Genomic DNA, 22,071 nt, shown 5'->3' with positions numbered 1-22,071 from the left:
TGGTGCCTCGGGTTATTTCTCCCTGGGTGCAGGACCCTGCACTTGCCCTTTTTGAACCTCATGAGGTTCCTCTCTGTCCAGCTCTCCAGCATGTCCAGGTCTCTCTGAATGGCAGCACAGCCCTCAAGTGTATCAGCCACTCCTCCCAGCTTGGTRTCATCWGCAAACTTGCTGAGGAGGCACTCTGTCCCCTCATCCAGGTCATTGATGAAGAAGTTGAACAGGATGGGACCCAGTTCTGAGCCCTGGGGGACGCCACTAGCCACAGGCCTCCAACTAGACTGCATCACTGATGACAGTCCTCTGAGCTCTGCCTTTCAGGCAGTTCTCAATGCAATAACAAATTATCGTGCACTTGCTCACGTGGTGAATAAAATGAATGAACTCAGTTCAGAAGTTTTCTAATAAGGCTGAATCATTTAGTTCATACAGAGCTGATAACCATAATGCCCATCATGCTAATTTATGTACTGTCCAATTTGTCAAAGTTATTCTACATTTTGTCCAACAAATTATTTTAGACTACTAATTAATTGCTCTTCTTGTTACAATTTCACATATATAGGCAAAGGATAAGAAATGAAAGGTTCTAAGGAGGGAAGGACCTTCCTGGAAACACCACAGTTTCTTTCATATAATTTATTTGTTGTGAATGCTTGTGTTGATGCTGCTCTTCAAGGTAGATTTTTCCAACAGCAGAGTCCTTCTAGTTTCAAGAATTTTCCTATAGTATTTTGTGTGAGTACTAGACTTTTTGTGTATATTTGCAATACTTCTGCCCCTAAGTATTTCCTTTTTATCATYAAACTTTATTTTTGGTTTCTATCACTGACCTGTTTCCTATCTATCTCACCAGTCCTCAATCCGATCATGCCTCCTGATGCCGTTATCCACTTTTGCAACCCTCCTTTGAAGTCTCTTCCATATTACTTCTTCTCTTTGTACCTTTAAAMGTTAAAACTGGACATGAGGGAAAAAAGGAGCACACAAACCTAGCTTAGTGCTCAAGGGACAAAGTTCTAGCTTCAGCAGTAGCTGGTTGAAAACCTTACCTTAGGAATGACTGTTCATGCATGAAAAGACTGTCCATCTAGGTCTTCAGCACGTGCTCCTGTGTAGGGACTGCCTCAGTGGCCCATGACTCCAGTGTTTCTGAGTCAGCAGTGTGGTAGTTGCAGGTTATTTCCATCAACAGAACCTAGGGCAGCCCCCAAATTAGTCACTATTGCTTAAGCTCACAGCTGAAATAATCTATATCTGCCTCTACACTGGGAATTCTCCGTCATACTCGTTCCCTGCTTGCTACTACATTTTGTCGATCTGCATGACCTGACTGTGTAGTCTCCATACACCAAAGTACTTTCTAACCAAAGCAGAGAGCATAAAAATGTTAGCAAATGAAATGCATGTTTTAATATTTTATGTTTATTGGAACAAAATACCAGACCAGCATACATTGAATTGCATACCATTTCAAGTATGAAGGGGATATACTTCCCTTCGCCTTTTGCACTGCACTGGAAGACCAGCTGATTTTAGTCATCAGCAAGATGTCACCAGCAAGAAGTTGGCAGAGGCTAGTGGCATTTTGAACGTAACTAATGACTTTCTGTCATTTTGTGCCTAGAATTTGCAAAGCATTTTATCAATCCTGTGGTCAACAGTAAGTGAGATTAGATCCCCATCACTGCAAATACACTGGAAAATACAATCAGGATTCAACCTGTTCTTCTATGGGTTGAATCAAGAAATAAAGTCTTCTGGAGATTCAAAGAAATAATTGTGCCACTAGACTTTAACTGACTTGAAAGAGGAGCAAAAATTCTCCGCAATTATTTTTCTGGATGACATTAAAACATTTTTTTTTCGCTAAATGGATTTTTTTGTGTGTATTGAAAATCTAATAGCTTGAAATTTTCTTATCAGTAATTCCTGTGTTTGTAGAGTACTTACTATATTCATAAGCATTTTGACTTTTTCAAATATTTATTTCTGTTCAWCTGATTAATTTGAGAATTATATAGAATAAATTTTGTTAACTTCTAAATTCTGCATGATTGAAGACTGATATTAAAGTTCCTGGAGAAAGAAATGGCTTGAGAAAATAGTTTATTTCATTTATTATTATTATACATTGCCAGACATACCAGTTTAGTAGTGACCAAAATTAATTAGCAGAGGAGTTGTTCGGAGTTGTTCTCACTGGTATGAAATAACGGGCATCCTCTGTTTTGGGGATTTCTGCTCTTTGAACCCTGGTTCACAGTTTCTGCTTAAAGGCCAGAAATGTGTAGACAAAAGACCCAGAAGAAATCCTGGACGTACTGATAGGGCAGAGAGGAATTGTGCTACTTTTTCCTGGAGATCTTTGTCTCCAGATCAGAGGATAGATCAATACTAGAATCAAGAAAGGAGGTGGAAGGGTTTTCACTATATTAAAAGGTTACTCCAAAAACTAGAAAGAAAGAACAAGAAATAAACATTCCATTTAAATGGAATGATCCATTTATATCATTAAAAGTTAGWTTTTGACTTTTAATCTCTGAAAAGAATCAGTATTTTAAGGATTGTGGAGTACGAGAGGATTTTTTTTACAGTGGCAGAGAAAGTATTTTGGATTTTGAGAGTATTCATGCATTACTTCTGATGGGAGAAAGGGTATCAAGATACTGTTAGGATTATGTAATGAAGTGGCTACACCAAAAGGAAACTAAGGATCCTAACATATACAACATAAACCAATGTAGCTGATATTTGAGCTGTAGTGAGCCTCTTCAAATACAATTCTTACATACAATCACAGAGAGATCTAAGAATTGTTTGATAATTCCAGTGAGTCCTTTACATATAGCTTCTTCAGTATTTTTTCTTTTCCTTCCAAAAGCATCATCATGTGATCAAGAACTTCAGTCAGCACTGGAGGAAGCTAAACAACCCCAGAAAGACAATGTATTCATTCCAGAGTGTGCTCAGGGTGGCCTTTACAAACCTGTTCAGTGTCATCCTTCAACAGGCTACTGTTGGTGTGTTCTTGTGGATACAGGACGTCCCATCCCTGGCACGTCTACAAGGTAAGGGAWTACATTTTCAGTGCTTGAACATGTAATGAGAGGGTCATGGGGACTGATGCCCTAGTACATTATGGACTAGCATGCAGATTTTTACTGCTAGTGCAATTACATCATACAGATTTCCTCCACTGTGAAGATTATGTGAAAATATGTCTAAGAATCATGAAAAGTTAAGACTAGATGGCAAAAGACTGACTGCAATGTCACAGGCTGTAGGCTTCTACAGTTCTCTTCTTGCTTTCTTTCCTTTTATTTTGTCCTGGGAAGCCAAGGGTTTGGAGCTGATAATGAATCAAGCCAGAGGAAACCTCACACCCCTGTAACCTGAACATGAAAGAACCAAGTGGGATGGGCTATGATAGAAACCAAAGACAACCTCAGAAATGTTCAATTATTTTTCCAGCAACTTCCTCAAATATTTTATATGACTGGCTTTGGTAGAACGACTGTCTGGGAACCCTTGGAGAGGAAATATCGTTTTAGTGCATTATTAATAGAAGTTTGAAGTTCAGTCATTTCAGCTGAGCCGGATATATGGTAAAGTGTGCTGAGCCACATGTACCAGATGTAGGCAAGGCATATATCAGGATGTTATTTAGGCTAGTAATTGAGGTTTGGCTCTTGTAGAAAAGCTATATGCACTCATATAAAGCTGCTGGGCTGTGTTGATAGCTTGATGCAAGCATAAATCTTTTCAAACTTAAGCAAAGATCATCTTTGATCCTTTGCATAATGTTTATGAAAAGCATTTTAAGACACTTGCTGCAATTATATTGTGTTATATTCTTGGGGAGTAGCATATTCTTCAAGTGCTGATTTACTGATAGTTGTTTGTACAGTAGGTTGGCACATGTCAATTACAGTACAATTTCCTAGATGAAGTAATCATGACTTAAAAGTTTCAGGTGAGCTACTGTTTCTGGAAAGCTGATGTCAAATGATGTAGTTCAGATTTGGTCCTGAAACTGTAGCATCAGTATACCTGTTATCTGAGGACCTAGAGATATTCTTTAGATATTCCAAAGTGTCCCATTTCTGCTCCACCCACAGATTTGCTCGCTGTTTCTTGCTCTTAGTGATAATCCTTCCTCTCTGTCTGTCTGTCCGTTGACGTATGTTTTATTTATCCAAAATTAGAGGCTAGTGCAGCTTTCCTGCTGCATAATTTAAACCATGTTATGGAGCCTTAGTTCCTGTTCCTTAARTTGAACACAAATCATCTTCTTTTACTGATCAACAATAGGACTTTTGCTGGCTTTTTTTGTAGGTCATTTTATTACAGAATTATAGAATAGCTGAAGTTGTAAGGGACCTCTGGAAATGGTCCAGGGATTCCAGCCCTCTGGCTCAAAGCAGAGTCAGCTAGAGCAGATTGCACAGGACCTTCTCCAGTTGGGTTCTGAATATCTCTAAGGATGGAGGTCCTACAGTCTCYCTTGGCAGGCTGTTCCARTGTTCAATAATCCTTAGAGTAAGAAAAGTTTCTTCTGGTGCTTAAATGGAATTTCCTATATTTCMGTTTGTGACTCTTGTCCTTTCAGCTGTCACCACCGAGGGAAGTCTGKTTCTGTCATCTTTAATATACATTGATCAGATCTGAGGCTTCTTTTCTACAGGCTAAGCAATACCAGTTCTCTTGCCCCCTCTTCATCAGATGCTCCAATTCCTTAATCATCTTTGTGATCCTTCACTGGACTCATTCCAGTATGTCAATGACTTTCCTGTACTGATATGCCCAGAGCTGGACTCAGCACTCCAGACATGGTCTCCTTAATTCTGAGTAGAGGGAAACAATTGCCTTCCTTGACCTGCTGGAAACATTYTTCCTAATGCAGCCCAAGGTGCTTTCTTTGCTGCAAGGGTATGTTGCTGGCTCAGACTYRACTCTATGTCTACTAGGACTCCAGTGCTTTTCTGCAAAACTGCTTTCCACCTGGTTGGCTCCTAGGCTATGCTGGTGCATGAGATTATTCCTTCCCAGGTGAAGGAATGTGCATTTCCATTTGTGGAACTTCATAAGATTCCTGTTGACACAGTTCTCCAGCCTGATGAGTTCCCTCTGGATGGCAGCACAACATTCTGGTGTATGAGCCACTCTAATTTTGTATCATCTGTGAATTTACTGAGGGAGCACTCTATCCCCATCATCCGGGACATTAGTGAAGATGTTAAACAGGACTGGCTCCAGTATTGATCTCTGGAATATACTGTTAGTGAYTTTTTGCTGCTGATCACAAATCTTTGAGCCCAGCAATTCAGCCAGCTTTCAGTCCATCTCACCATCCATTTTTCCTGCCTGTACTTCAATTTGTCTGTAAGAATTTTATGGGAGACGGTGCAGAAAGCCTTGCTAAAATCAAGATAAACAACATCCACTCTTCTACCCTTACCCTCTAAGCCAATCATCTCATCATAAAAGGCTATAGGGTTGGACAAGCAGAGTTTCCTCTTTCTAAATTCATGCTGACTACCGAATCTCCTTCTTGTCCTTCATATGTTTTGAAATGGTTTCCATGATTATTTGCTCCATCATCTTCTCAGGGATCAAGATGAAGCTCGACCYCTCCACCAAGGGTCTTGCTCCAGACTTACTTTCCTACTGGTCTCAGAGAGGTGTGATTCCTTAAGGCCAGTCTTACTAGTAAAGACCAAGGTRAAGAAGGCATTGAGTACTTTGGCCTTCTCGATATCCTTTGTCACCAGGTATCCTGACCCATTCAGTAGTGGGCCCACACTTTCCCTAGTCTTTTTGCTGCTGATACACCTTCAGAAGCTCTTCTTCCTGCTCTTCACATGATCTTCRGTTTTCTTAACTCCATCTCTGCACATTTGGAGTCTGTATATTCCTCCAGAATTACCTGACCCTGCTTCTACTTCTTGTATACTTTCTTCTTATGTTTGAATTTTGTCAGGCACTCCTGTTCATCCACGCAAACCTCCTGCCACCACCTTCACATTGGCACAAATCATTCTTGAGACTGGAGGAAGTGATTCTTGAAAAATCAGCAAGCTGYCCTGTTCATATTTTATAGTGTGTAATGCGTGTGATTTGGGCTTCTGTGGTCACACTGACTGAATTTCCAGGTCTTCCCAACACTATGAGGAATCACTTATGGAGCTAGAACCAGGCTCCCTCTTCTTTTATTTYTATTTATTTGTTCARTAAGCTCTTGCATTCTAAAAMTATATAGTAATTCAACTGCAGGGATTTCATTCATGGTACTGCATGTCCCCAAAGTTTGAATGCTGGCAGGTCTGGATTCAATCTCATGCATATAAGCTAGACACAAATTTTCATTTTCCTAGGTGCATACTCTATCTGATAACTAAAACACAACAGACCACTGCTGTGGTCCTGAMCATATCTGATTTTGTCCAGCTTCACTAGACTTACAGAGAATTCAAATTTCCAGCCACTAAACTGGGACTATAGTGGGGTCCAACTAAGTAATATGTAGTAATATCTCTAGAAGGGACATTTCTGAGCATACTAGGGCAACTAGAGTGCTTAATTTTAGGAATTTCATGCTACATGATATGAATGTCTAATAAATTTAGGAGTCTACAGTGCTGAGCATTCCTGGAAAACAAGCCTGGAAAAMTCCTGGAGTTTAGGAGTTCAGATCTCATTTCTGGGTGAGATTTAGATGGGCTGGGATTCCATTATTATTTATGAATTTTAAAATTTCTTTTAGTCCATATTTGTAAAATCAAACTTTTTCCCTTAGAAAGGAGAAAGCTGAAAGTATATTTTCTTCCTGAYTCTCTGGGGATTCTTTAATGAAATTAGCACCACAAATCATAGAATCATAGAATCAGTAAGGTTCRAATGGACCTCTGGAGATCATCTAGTCCAATCTCCTTGCTCAGCAGGGTCACCTAGAGCATGTTAGACAGGGTTGCATCCAGGTGGGCCTTGAAGATCTCCAGAGAAGGAGAGTCCACAACTTCCCTGAGCAACCTGGTCCAGTGCTCCATCACTCTCACAGGGAAGAAATTGCCCCTCACATTCAGGCGGAACTTCCTGTGCTTCAATTTCTGCCCATTGCCTCTTGCCCTTTCACACGGGGCAACTGAAAAGAGTTTGKCCCCGTCCCCTTGACACCCTCCCTTCAGGTACTTGTACAAATTGGTAAGATCAATGTAAGATGAGAAATATGCAGTTTTCTTATAGTAATTATTTCTTATAGAATGGAATAGGTGAAGAATATGAGAGTCTTTTCTAGTTTCAAGAATCAAGGGCTCTTGGAAAATGGTGTATGCTACCTTCCACTTTTCATCTGTAAAATACAAATCAAAAGAGTAGGTACTAAAGCTCTGCTGCAGAATCTGACAGCATTAGTACTCCTGGTAGCAAGAAAAATGCTTTGTGTTCCAGAATTTCTCTTCTGTAAATCTGTATATGCAGATCTGGGAAGCTGTTAGGAGAACAGCTTATCATTCTGTATGTTGTTTGTTTTGAAAACATTAATGAGGAAATTTGTCATATTATCTGCCTCTGTATGCCAAAATAAAAAGTAGTCCCATTAAATTAGCACCATAAAATGAAGGTAAGTTATGAGTATTCATTGATCTTCTAATGCCCTGTCATTGGAAGTCAGGATAAATCATTTGTCAGTGAAAGTATTTCAGAAAAAAACACATCACTCCAGAGTTAAAATAAAGGTGAGTGAATGGAGAACCATTATAGGACRTAGAGTCCTCCTAGAAATTATGTTAACAGAAGCTTAATGCAAAGATGCTCACAGGAAGTGTTTGAAGTTGAAGACTTCGAATAAAGCTGGCTTTTATGAAAGCTTAGGTGAAGTATCCATTATACTGAAAGGAAACAATGCATTTAAATAGTACAAACAGCTATTCCTCTGAAAATCCTATGATGTAAGCATTCAAAACATGGAATGAAAGGGCCATCAGAAAAAGAGTTTATCAGTATGGTCTTTACCAGGTAGCTCCTAATACCTTCCAGACATCATTCAATCACAGGAGCATGACCCTCATGACTGTTTTACTCAGGAGAGCCATGAGTCAGGTCTTTCAAATGTGGCTTTTGAGCAGCTAGGATCATGGGCAGAATAATCTCCAATCTACCTGCAAAGGATTGCCCACACTGTGTAGAATTCCTGTTAAACCCTTGGTACTGCAGTATGTATACATCAGTATACCTCAGTGACTCTCAGGGCACTGCTCAAAGGTATAAAACAGCCTTTGTAAGTTTTTACTGACTCAAGATATACATTCAGTGCTGAGTATTCTTTCAGTTTTAAAAATCTGAAGAGTGAGTAAATTGGAATGTCTTTTTACTACATTATTTTAACCCGGCAGTGCTTCCTTTTAWCATGTTATCTCTTTGCCACTCTTTCCCCATGAAAACTGAGGCAAGTTTGTTTTTCTTACCAGTTCTTAGCATGGCCATGGTCTCTGAAGGTTCAAACAGGTAAATTTCTAATGATTCACTTAATTTTTCATCATTTTATTGCTTTTAAAGAGTTAAACGTGGATCTTTCATGTTACAGCATTTTAACACCTAGTTGACTTTAATAGATTTAGTTTATGATATGCCACATCTATATTTAACAAAAAAGTAAGCCAAAAGGGAAGAAGTGGACAAGTGTGGAGGCCAGAAAAGAAAGTGTAGGCACAGAGCAGTAACAATAACTGAAGAGGATAAGGGGAATGTAGTGGGTGTCAGATTAATCAGGGACCAGGCTCATTGCCAGGTACTGCATTAGTGAGTATTRCTCAGAGATTTCCCTTTCAGTCTTGGCTGATTGAAGTGGTCATCCATAGGGTATCTGAATCTCAAYTATGTTATCAAAGCAAAGTTTCTAWACCTACCATTCTCTAGGAAAAAAARTGCTTGTAGCAATCCTAAACCTGTGAAATAATATCACTTCTTGCAGCATCTAAAATTAGATGGGCCAATGGATAGTTTCTTCATATGATGTGGAAATAAATGAAGCATTCAAAGGGAAAAGAAAAAAAAAACAACTTTTTTTTTTGTTCTGCCTGCAATTAAGTTCAGAATACTTACAAACTGTTTTTAGGGACGGTCTGGCTGGGATCCAAGACATAACCACCATTTTATACTTTTAAAAACAATATTTTTTTTTCAAAAATTTGACGTGGTATATTTTGATTAGACATGTTATATACAGCTCAGTAAATGTGATATTTTGGAATATACAATARGAGCATTTCAAAGAAAGACAAGTGTTACATAAAATACAGAGGCACCAGGATTCAGTAAATGARTACATGTGTGCACAAGGCTGTATGTGGACACATGTAATATTACTGTATTTAACTTTTTAGAATTGAAATTTTTCCTGAAGTGCTGTGCATTAAAGTCTGTAGCTTCAAGCTCTGYAGGAGAACAAGTAAGTAAAACTTCTGAGAAAGAGACTCTGTTAAATTAAAATGCCATAATTAAAAGCATAGAGAGATAAAAAATGTATTAAGAGCTTATTATTTTTTTAGTCATTGATTTATTTCATATATAACCTTTAACCTTGCCAGGTTAAAAAAAATAGTTAAGAATGAAGTAGGTAAGACAYAAACTGCCAAAAATAGTAGCATTTCAGTGTTAACACTGAGTAGCTTAAATAGAACTTTTTATGCTTTGCTGTGCTTTATGGTCTATGACATTATTCATGCACACACTTGAATGTATTTAAATATGATCCCACAGATAGCAGAACTTTATCTGTGAGTTCAGTAACATGTGTAGCACTTTGATTGCAATCTACYTGATCATTGTCTAAACATGCTAAGAGTATAACACAAAAGTTTTGGTCATATCAGGCAATTTTTACAACTAGGCTGCAATTGAATGTATCTAAGCCATTGAAATATCAATAAGTACTGGTTGTTATAAACCAAAACCCCAAGTGTGAATATCACCTTATCAAAAGAGGACTGCATAATGCAACTGCCAAGTAAGGTCAGAAGGAAGGAAATAATGAAATATCTGAAAGCTTTTGTTAGCATCAAACAGAAAAAAAACAAGTTTTAAAAACACACAGACAGGACTTGCTTAAGCCAAAGAAGGAAAAAAAAAAAAAAAAAAAGAGAGAGAGAGAGAGAAGAAAAGCTTTACAGTTTTTATCTAGGGCTACTCTACTTACACATGGACTAGACAAGAGGTCAAGCATCAATAATCAGACCCAGTTTCGTTGACAGAGAACAAGAATTGTAACTTGAAATGTGCAAACTGCTAAGCTATGACCATACACTCTGGGATAAAATGGCTTTTCTGGACACTCGCAGGATAAGGCTTCTTTTAAACCAGAGATCAAGAAAGTACCATCTTTCTCTATTCAATTCTGTAGCAAATCCAATAGCCATGGGATGGATATTTTCTATATACAATGATGAAAATTCTTCTCTGGTTGCATGGGTATCTTTGTAGTATTTGGGAGACAGCCCAACTGGGCACTGAGACTGAATACTTCTATTTGTAAAAATAATAAATACACTTTGCACAATCATAACTATATTATATGATTTTATATGATGAATTGTATCTTCGCAAAACCAGCATGGTTATATAGTGATCACCAGAGCTCAGTCCTGACCGCCATTTCTTTGCCTTGCTATATTCACTTCTACACAGTGAGGGTAAAACARATGTGAAAAGCTAAACAAAAAAAGAAGAGAGAAGGCTGTTTCATGGCACAGGACTTTGTTTCTTATCCCTAGAATCTCAGACTGGAAGGGCCATTGAGAACCCAGAAACTTTGTCATGAATTGGATGAATTGGAAAAATCGGCTGGTTGATATCCTTGATATTCATTGGAAGTACAGATAGCATAGGATTTCTTGTTACCTGCTGAACTAACAAACTGGCTTTAATTGGACTTCTCAGAAAGAGCAGAGAAGCCAGAATATTCAAGTAGCAGGTAGAGATTTGATTTGCACAACCGAGTTCAAACTATTCCAGCACAATTCCCTTTGTTCCAGAATCCATATCAGTTTGTGTTCAGATATTAAGTGTTAACTCTTATTATATAAACTAACACTTGTTTTGGAGAGGACACAGTAATACACAGTATTAAACTAATTACAATACCTGCATTGTTGTGATTTTGAAGTTGCTTTTCTGGAGTTTCACAACATGAATACTGTGCCAGATGCCAGAATTTGTTATGCTATTTAGAGCTTTTTGATTTGGTAGGTAGGAGGAACCTGGCTTTCTATTTTGTTTTCATTACATATTATTTCATGGCAATTCCCCGCAGCTTTCTCCTTCCTCAGTTCCTCTCCTTCCTCCCTGTATAATGGACTTCGGAATAGATTATAATTGGTCTGTTTTGTCTCAGCCCTAGAAGAATAAACATTTCCTAGATTATTTGAGATAAAAGTGGAAATTAGGCAGAGGAATTCGCATTGCTTGTTCTGAATGAAGAATGAGAAGTAAAGCTTCTCCTCTGAACAAAACATACAGGTTTAATTTGGACTACAAAACTGGAAATAAATTAGTTCTAAATTTAGTTGACATTGATGTTTTTTTCTGTCCCTGTTTGCTCTGTAGGTATGAACAACCTAAGTGTGATAATAGTGCCAGAGCTCACCCAACCAAAACAAAGGATTTGTATAAAGGACGCCAGCTTCAAGGTGAGTGAAATAGATAAATTTGGTTTCATGTGTTTTAGTGTTTTGTTTATTCACTGCAGTAACTTAAAAAGCAATTTCTTACCTCATGCAAAAAAATATGTCTTTTAGATGTTGCCACATTTATTTGGCACTAACTGAAGTCTTTGAATTTGGGACAGCGTATGTAAATATGGGTCTTCAGGTGTTGTCAGAGAAAGTAAGGCTCATTTCTCAAATCAGATCCCTRTACTGAAGTCAGTAGTTCAAAGGCAATTCTAGTTGCTTACTGGAGTTATTTCTTGCCGCTGTCATTCCAGAGAAGTTGGCAAGTATGTCAAGAATAACTTGGGCCATACTTCATAATCCTTGTTCTAGCAAAAGCCTTGGGAAATTGACTTCTATCTTCAGATCAGACAAAAAAAAATCTATCTACTTCTTTTTTTTCAAATAACCCCTTGTTAATTTACCTCATAATGATATTATTTTATTATCCTGTRTTGTAGGAACAAACCTTGCTATTTGTTAGATTTTGAGTGCATTTTTTGGACAGTAGMGATCTTATTTCTGGAGAGTTAAGCTACACAGAAGTCAGTAGACTTACTTCACTGTTGAATCAGGTTTTTAATGTATATGCATAACTTGATGGTTGGAATGTTTCAATGATATCGCCCAAATCGGGAGGAAATCATGAATCACTATCAGCTAAAGAAGCAATAACGAACAAATGATTTGGGGGGGATGTTTTATGTCTTGTGAGGTATTTCAGTTTAGCGACCCAGAGAAATGTCTAGACAATAATTCTGAGCTAAACATGCTCATCAGTGCTGAAATTCATCTAGAATGAAGCACACATTAATGCTGTCTGTCATGAAGCAAATCTAATTAAAACATATAATTTGAAAAGACATAAGAAATATGAGCAATATGCTAGTGTMCAATATATAATTATATGTTGTGTTCTTTATGGGAAGAAGTAAATCACAGTAAATAAGACATTTTGAAAGCCCTATTATTTTTTRTGGAACCAGGAGTACAGTTCAGCTCATCTGTGTTCATGAAAAAGATGCAGACAGAAAAAGCTGGCTAGTCATAATATATTGGAGAAAGAAGGCCTATTTTCYGAAGTCTACTACCAATCACTTCATTTAGACAAACAAGACAAGGTCTGGAGGCAATATATTCTTTTCTAAGAACATGAGGAAAGGAAACAGAACTGTTTGCCTCTCTGACGGTTTTGGCCTGCGAATGAATAGGTATGAACTACCTTGAACGTATTTGGCCTGGAATCTGTAAAGAAGTTTCTATTAGAGCAGTGAGGCAATAGCCATCTAGAGGAGTAGTAATGGGGCAGAAAACCTGCTGGTTTTCGGGTAAATCTTGATCAGTTTATTAAATAAATAGTGGGAAACAGAATCAAATGACTGAGGTACTCCACATTCTTTTTTCCTAAGATATTGTATGTGTGATGTGCTAAGAGTTGAAAAAAGGATTTGCACTAAAAACTGAGCTTGAAGTATGGATTTCACAGCTCTTTGCAAATTGTCTGCATTTGTTTTCATTCACAAAAAAATGACTGAATGTGTCTGACTTGCAATTGCGCTGTTCAGCTGCTGTCAGATTTTGAATTCAGCCAGAACCATATGTACCACATAAATCCTTGGRTATATGAAATTTAGTGGCAAATACACCTCTATTGACATTCAAATTCATGATGTCTATCCATAATTTCATCAGTCAGCATTTGCTCACTGAAGCTACGTACTGCTATTGTAACTCCAGGGATGTTAGAAAGTATATCAGGGATAATTTGGGACATACTTTACCATCCTTACTCCATTAAGCCCAGTGGAAAATTGGCCACTAACTTCTGTGGAGATAGGATTAGACCCATACTTCCCATGTACTATAAGTATCTCTCTTATCAATTTATGTCAAAACTGTACTTGCATAATTACCAATTTGTATACTTACTTGATTTTGTATTTTTCTGAGTGAAAAGAATACTGAGAAGAGAGTATAACAGAGTGAAAACTGGAGACACAAGTTTTGSATTTGGTTCTGTGAAAAGTATCAGTTGTTGGTCACTTCAACCTTTTACAAAGATTTTTGAAGAGGCATTCTATACCTGGATTCTCAGAAGTAGCGAGGGCAGGTGAAGAGATGTCAGCTTTCACACTTCTATTTCTTATCCAAACTGGTAGTGTTTTCTTACAGTGTAGTAATAAAGAATTATCCAAAGTTAGTATACTTTCACAGTGAAGCCATTAACAAGAGCTCTCTGTACTGTAAGCTTCTACCTGATAGGTGTAGTTAAGTTAAGCAGTGAGTGCTCTTTTGACTTTCTTTCCACTCTATGGTATTTTGCATTAAGCAAGAATCAGTCCAACAAACCACTGCTGCGATGTGGACTCACAATTTTCATTATTATACATGACTCTGATCTGCTCTCTGATATTTTTGTTACTTATTCTTAAAYAATCTTCAACTTTCAAATGCTTTAGATTTTTTTTTAAATATGGGAAATGCTACCATTTCCTAAAATTTTATAAATATTTTTGAGCTAGTTAGAAAATTCTCTCTCTTATTCTACAGCAGCATGGAGTAAGTACACCCTTACAGAAGTAATAGAGGGAAGAGTTTACTTCATGGCTGCTTTTAAGTTTTTTTTTTTTTTTTTTTTTTTTTTTTTTTTTTTTCTCTTTTCTATCTCTAAAGTTGTCTATTAAATGCTCAAGTGCTCATCACTCAACTGTCAAATTTATCTTATCACTCAAACACAAAAATTACATCAAGTCAGAACCAAATTGAGTTTATAGATATTAAAAAAAGGGAAGGGGAAGGAGGGTCTTGCACAAAGGTGGCTACTCGATACCAAGTAACAGGTAAAATTGCATCTAATTACTGCTGAGTGAAGCTTGAAACTGCACAGATGGCTAATAATAATCAAATTTTTAGTAGAAATGGATGACTGTTATGCAAAGTTTTTCACTGTAGACAGTGTTGCAAGAGCATGTTTGCATTTGTAGTGTCTGAATTTAAACAGCATCTGATTGTTAGGTGCCAGGTTTGAATAGAAAAAGTAGATTAACTGTAGATGATACATTTTTGAAAGGATAGCTTTGCTTGACTTGCAGTTTATATTCACAAAAATGCAGTGGCCTTGGGTGAAAGCACTGTGACTGCCTGAAGTGTAAAACCACAAAAATTTTAAAACAATTACTTTACTGCTATGAATAATTTTTAAATAGAATAAAACACAGTGGTACATCCTGAGGTGGGTTGAATTGGCGTAGCTCTGCAGCTACACTGACTTACAYCACCTGAAAATTTGAACCAATTCCATATTAAGGCAAATGTTTTTTAGCAATAATTTGCAAACAAATCAAGATGCAGTTTTTGGCAAACACGGATATCTCTCTATGGCAAAATCATAGAAAATAGATAGGCATCTCTTAGAGTCTGTGGCAAAATTCCCTCAGATTTAAAATGGGCTAGGAGTATATCCTCGCATTTTGAGAGTAATTTAATATAAAGCATTTGAAATTGAAGGCTTGTCTAATGTTTGTAAGAACGATCCAAACCACCTGTATCTATTAGATTGGACTGGAAGTTCCTCCCATTAGAGGAGGAATTATTATTATGTACCCCTCAAGTATTCTTTTTAAGTCTAGATTGTTTTCCTGAGGTTATTTGTGGTTTTGATCCTACTTAGAGTCTTGKTTTTTTGCAATGATGAAGGTGAACCCAAAAAGGATTCCATTGACTCAGGGCATGTCACATACTGAGTAAACAGATTTTTTTTTTTCATTTTTCTCACTCAGAGTTTTCAAATGTTCATGTATCTGCCTTTTGTTCTCCACTATGTTATACAGTAAAATGGAAATCCTTTAATGAACTGATGTATTCTTCTCTGAAGAGTCTCAAATGCTTTCTTTAGAAACTGTTTTGGATAGCTTGTATGTTAAATAGAAATTCAGTTTTCTGCACACACTGGTCAAGAGCTTTTAAGAGAGTATAGGATGAAAGCTAGCAGGGGCTAAATCTAGAATATGTTGAAATAAGGTATAAGTATGCCTGTATTTTTTCACAAAAGCATAAGTAGTAATAGGTGAAATTCAGGAAAGCTGAAGAAATATCGGTTTCTGGAACTGTATCTTTTCAGGCTGAGTCTAAGAGTGAAGGTATTTTCAAGAGTTAGATATATTCAGTATCTTTAATAGATGAGAATAATTCTATCTCAGCAATAACATCAGCTCAGTAACTATGTGAAGCTGATGAAATTTTCAAAGCACAAAGTTCTAGATAATATAAAATTACTGTACTTTTGGTCATTTGGTGTTTATTTAATTTCTATGCTTAGTTTAGTAACATGTATTGCATTTGTGGGGGAGAAGATGAGGATTATTGCCAGAGGCAAAACCTTATGCAAACTTCATGTAAAACTATCATGAGAAGATTTTTCCATGTGCAGAGGGTGGTCTCTCATAGGGTGCAATAGGGTATTCCATATGTTAGGAATTATATTTAATACTTATTTTTGAAGTCTTGATAATAGGTGAAACACAGAAATGATATATTTCCTAATCTAGCTATTTTGACAGGCTTTGAAGTTCCCTGGAGTCCAGCCACCAGATGACTTCCTTGTAGATTTGCCATTCCAAAATAGGGTCTACCTCAAATTCGTGGGGTGTGCAACAAAATAAGGCAGAAGGTATTGTAATCAGGCATTTAAACTCACATAACTGAAAAYATATACTAGGTAACATATTTTAGTGTTTTCTTCACCAGGGACCAGGGAAATCTTGTAGGTATATTAGCTTTCCTTTARTTAGAATAGAAATCTCTAGCCTCAGAGCCCATGTTCATGAAGAAGATGCGACTGCTTTGTCTCAGCATGGTATGGGTTGAACAGCTGACAGGACCATCAGCATGATTCCTTCACTGTAAGCGGCCTCTCTAGAAGGCAGCCTCTCTCCAGAGAAACTTKTTAGGGGAGGTAATAGTAGCAGAGGTCACTTTGGGTGTTAAAAGAGCATTTCTCAAATCTGCCAGCCTTCGTGGATTCAGCTTTGATAGTGAATAGCTACCTGYTTATGAAGCTAGTTTTGCATCTGTGCTAAAGTAGCAGGAAAGAAAAGGTCTTGGACGTGCTGCAGAGCAAAATTTGACAGCATTTTGAGACAGTGACAGACCACTCAGCTAATTTGCCTCAGGGACAAACTTTTTTCTCACTAAAAACGTATACACTGAGCACAACAAAGCTCTGTTTTAAACCCTGCCTAGTGTGAGGGACAGAGAAGTTTTGGATAATCCTTTTACAGTACAGTATATAATATAATCTTTTTGTGTTGTTATTTAAACTGGAAATGACTCTGCTTTTTTGTAATATAATTCTCATTAAAAATARAAGGTATCAGCAATTGGAAAAATTTGAAAAGTATTATTGGAAGTGTGATTTCATGACAGCATAACATTAGAAACATCATTATCTTCTTATGAAGCAAAAAAATAAAAACAAGCTAGAAAAAKCCCACTAAAAGACACACTAGCTTGAGAGAGAGACACAATGTCATGCTGGATTTTCAGACTTAACTCTGAGTTTCTATGGTTTTGTGGCTTTGGGTCAGACCATTTATGTTGTTTACATTTCATTTTGATTTAAGTCTCCTTTTCTTTAGCACAGTATGTTTTAAAGTTTGTATAGTCATGATACTTCCTGTCATACAAAGGGATAATTTGGGGAGGGAAACTGTAGTTTCAAAATGATGGTGCTTTATGCACTGTAGCTGTAATACAATCTACTGACTTGGGTGAATGTGCAGATTCAGTAAGTCCATGTACTAAAAATGCTGGAAGTCTCCCTTCTCTATTTTCTCCTAATAATGTAATTCTTCACTACTAAATATTTCCTTATGCTGAATTGCTGATCTCAGTTAAACCAATTTGAATCCTGTAGAACTCATTAAATTGTATTGAAGTTACTCTAAATTTCTACTGGTAAATAAGATCAGCATTTCATTCTTATTTTTGTCCTTCCTGACTGTCAGGCTGCTCTCTGAAAAGCTTCAGATACTTCTCATTAGAATTTTGGATCTAGTGCATTTCACTAAAAAGATCAGAATTTGGCTTTTTTGATAGAGCTGAGTTAATAAGCACYTGAAAGTTTTCCATTGTTAATACTTGGAGTTTATTCAGTGACAYAGGAAGGTTCAAAATTAGCAAAATTGCTGTCTTGACTTAGTCTTCCTGAATTCTCGGTATAGATCACTCTTCCTCCTTGCCCCTGGTCTAAAAACTGTTAATCACATTCATTATAAAGTGTCGTACTACTTCAAAGGTATCTTTTAAAAAAAGAAAGTGATTCGGAGATATATTCCATTATACCATTATATTTGCTTTACTTTTGACCATGAACACAGGAGATTTCATAAAGTACCTGAATGTTTCCTGGCTAAAATGCTAAGGTAGTACCACTGGTCTACCTTATCTTGATTATTGCAATTTCACACTGTTCTTCACTTCATCTGTGGAGTCTGGTGCTAGCACTGAGTAGAAAATAGTCTTAATACACATTCTTAAATGTTTGAATGATTAAAACTTTGCTTATTTTTAAAGTATTACTTAACTAATTGAATACTTCTGATCATAATACAGATAATATACATATGCCTGTTTTCCCATGAACTTTAAATTTTTAGGTCAATTGCCATGTAACTTTCTCCAYTGAGTTATGATTTGAAAGAATTATGTTTTTGTGATGTAACCAACTTTTTGACTGGATGAGCTAATATTTAAAATACCACTTTCTCTTGCTGAATCTTAAAGCTCTGAGCTGTCTAGCTTGAAGTCTGTAAATAAAATAACCACTTGAAGTTCCTGGCTGTTTTAACTGCACCTGTAACTATTTTCTTGAGCCCTCTATCGCTTCATCTACCAAAAGATATTTGGCAAGATGGATCTATACTGCAGATATCTGCCTAGTTAAGTGTGGAACTGTGACCAGGAAATGCTGATGCAAAGCCAGCACAAGCCTTCACAGCAATGATGGCAGAATTCAATTGTACTGTGATGTGGATGAAGGACAGGATCTGCCTTGAGCCAGGCTGCTCATGCAGCAAGGACAGGTGAGGTGAGGCTAGAAAGTGCGGTGCACTGGGGTGCTGAAGAGCAGGCTTGGCCCATGTAGCGATGGAAGAGTAGGGAGAATGGCTGCTTTACTTTCCTGAGCAGTAGTTATTTCCCCTAAGATACAAGGCTGCAAGAGGTAGCATTCTAGCTTTCTGCTGTCTTACACAGCTGGATACCTTGCCAGTGCCTTGGGCTAGATCTAGATTAGTGACAGCTCTGTGAAGGGCCCTTTCAATGTATTAAAAGATATTACAAATATCCTGTGCTGGAAGCCTGAGACAGTGGCTGTGGAGGAGGCTTACAAAGAAAAAGTTGTAACTGGCATACAAATATAAAGAAGAAATGTGAGAGTCTTCAGTGCTGTAAAGTTAATGCAACACTAGAACACTTGGTGGACAGGAAGAGAGGGGTGCTAGGCAGCACACAAACTGGTATTACAAGCACTGGCTCGGTAAGAGTACCTGCACTGTGGCMCAGAAGGTTATTTTAGTAATGACTAGTGGTGATCTGGAGAGGATGTTGGGTTGAGGCACTAAGACTTATGACCTCATAGATGTACTGGTCAAACCTCTTTATAAAGAGGGAGGTCCACTGCAGTCAGTCAGTCCTGTATTTCCTGAGGCCACGAACAGTAATCTCAGAGAAGCTGAACCTCAGAAGAGGCTTCTGTCCCTTTAACCTACRACAACTTACTTATTTACTTGGACTTCTGGGTTTAGTGGCTCCAGCATTATTACTGTGTTGTCTGACTGCATCATTATATTATAGTTTCCCAATAGACAGCTTTGCTCCAGAGGAAATAAGGCCTGTARATTATATTTAAAGGCTCTGCAGAGCTCATTTAATATCTTTACGTTCTATACACTCCTGTCCATCTGCCCATCCTTCCTTTAATCAGAAAGCCTTTTATATTGCTTTACTTTTGACTCATCCTAGAACATCAATATTAACATCTGCAATAAAAAATGCTCCATCACATTACTCAAGAGCTGCAGCAACTTCCAGTTATGTGAGAATTCCATCTTCCCCCCCCCCAAAAAAAAAGATTACAGTGGAAGCATTTGAGCAACCAATAAAGTACCAGTGAAAGACACAGCTGTGTCACAGCTAGCAGAAGAGAAAAGCTGGCTAATTAAAGGTGATGCTACTGGCTCAGCAATAGCATTTCATTCATTGCTCTGTTTAATATTAACCTATAATTTTATGTTTATTTTAAAGGAATATATTAGGACTAGTAAACATTGACTTCATTTGCTTCTCAGCATTAAAAAAATACTGGCAGCTATGCCAAAGAATGTAAGCTCTGCTTCTCACCTCACTTGTTGCCATCCTCCCTTGTAAACCAAATCTCTTGTTAAGTATAGCAGTGTTTCCTGTTGTGCTGCTCAGTGCCAGCGGGCTCTGCTCTCGGTGAGAGTTGAGAAAGTCCTTGAACTAGGACATCTCCAGTGGACACATGGCTGGAGAGGGAGAGTTCTTATATGTTTGGCTGATTTCCTGTGAGGTTCCCAGTAGCATACAGCCACCGTCTTCTGCACCAGTACTCTACAGAAGAGGTTCTGATTGATGTTTTCATCTTGTGGCCAAGATGCTTTCCCCAAGTCCAAGTGCGCATGGAAAAGTTCTGCTGACTCTTTCTGTGATGCTGTCTTAGTTTATACCCACTGAGGATGTAAATAAGTAGAAAAATACTAGCACCTGCACTTAATTATTTTGTCATTGATTTTAATAAAGCCAGACTCTTCCATCTTTGATGAGGGAATGAGTTTTTGTGTAGTGAATGTATATACATATTTATATATATGTATGTATTTCTGGTTATCCCACAGTGAGAAGTAATACATTAACTGAAGCTTATTATGCCATGAAACCTAAATAAAGCTGAAAAATACATTTCTGAAAGAAATTTTAATCCTATAGATAGTATATTAAATCCGACAGTCGAAAAGGCATGGAGGAATACATTTGTTTTTGTTTTTCTTTTAAAAGAAATGCCATCATKGATAACAACATTAGAGTATCGCCTCATGCAGCTGACTTAGGGAGGGTTAATGTTTTCTTCTTTTTTTACCCAAAAGTTTCAAACAGCTCTATAAATCTGTGTTTATATTTAGCAGTTCTCTACCTCCACACATTGTAATTTTCCTTGGATATCTCTGAACTGCTTATAGGAAGCAGCTCCCCTCCCCCATTAATCACTATCAAAATAATGAATTTCCTACCTAAAAGCAAATGCTCTTACAAGCCAGTGAAAGTTTGGACAGACTTTGTAATGCCATGGCAGATTAGCCTATAAAAGCAGATGTAATACACAACCCTCTCAGATGAAACTGTACCATTACCAGTCAAATCATACTTGGAAGAATATGAAAATCTGTCTTATCTTTTTAGTCATCACACCAAAGGAGGAAAAAGTCCACAGAGCATTCATTCTTACCCATTCAAGTGAATGGTTATTTTTGTCGTATCTGAAAGAAAAACAGGATCTTTGATACAAAGAATGTTCAATGAGTTCAGATCTTTGTATAACAGAATTACATCTCTGTGTCTTACTAATATCTGTTTTAGGTTGAATCACTTTCTGGAAATGCTTATCTCCATTGACTATAGAGGGAACAYATATAACTAACATCAGTAGTTGAATATATTTTTGATAGCTTAAGTTAAATAAGAATATTCCCACCTTTCATACATCATGAAAACGAACTATTGTAGTATTCCACAAGTAATCAGATACAACCAAGTGTTGCCTCTACTGTGGCTGATGGTATTCAGTGGGGACTGGATCATGCTGCAACATTTCTTTCTTTCAGAGTTCCACTCTGAAGTGTTCTTAACAAGGAAATAAGCCTAACAGTAGTAATAGGGTATGAGAATATCTGTCTGAAAACCAGTATTTTTTCAGATACTGCTTTATCTCACTTACTTACAGCAAGTAATTGGAATATTACATACATTGTGGAGGGATGACTAATGCCCCCCTGAAAGCAATTTAGTCTAATGAAGTCTTGAATTTCATTCTTCTTAAACTAGCACTTCATGTAAACTGCTTGGCCCTGCTTACTGATGACAAGCACTGAGCCTCTGTGCATAGAGAAATACTCTCTGCCTCAAGACATTCTTGTTGGTCAGTGTTAAGCTGCTCAAAAGCACACAGCCTTTAGCTCTCCCTTCAGATAAACAGAAAAGCTCTAGAACTGGGAACAGTGAGCTCTTCATTTGTCCAGAACATTACATTTACTCTTCTTTTTTCTTTATTTCTGTTTTCTTTTCTTCTAAT

General features: G+C 37.3%; 1 protein-coding gene across 1 annotated transcript in view; it reads left to right on the top strand.

Moving 5' to 3' along the window:
• The window catches only part of SMOC2 (SPARC related modular calcium binding 2), a 109,231-nt gene that overhangs the window by 58,761 nt on the left and 28,399 nt on the right, over positions 1 to 22,071 (top strand). The window contains exons 8-9 of the mRNA XM_085315422.1: positions 2,885 to 3,071; positions 11,602 to 11,684. Of these exons, the coding sequence (XP_085171548.1) occupies positions 2,885 to 3,071; positions 11,602 to 11,684 (270 nt within the window). The remainder of the gene's footprint in view (positions 1 to 2,884; positions 3,072 to 11,601; positions 11,685 to 22,071) is intronic.

Source organism: Rhea americana, unplaced genomic scaffold (genome assembly GCF_003343005.1).
Source record: "Rhea americana isolate MKP2758 unplaced genomic scaffold, rheAme1 scaffold_43, whole genome shotgun sequence".
NCBI classification, from domain to species: domain Eukaryota; kingdom Metazoa; phylum Chordata; class Aves; order Rheiformes; family Rheidae; genus Rhea; species Rhea americana.
This window is presented reverse-complemented; position numbering and strand designations above follow the sequence as displayed.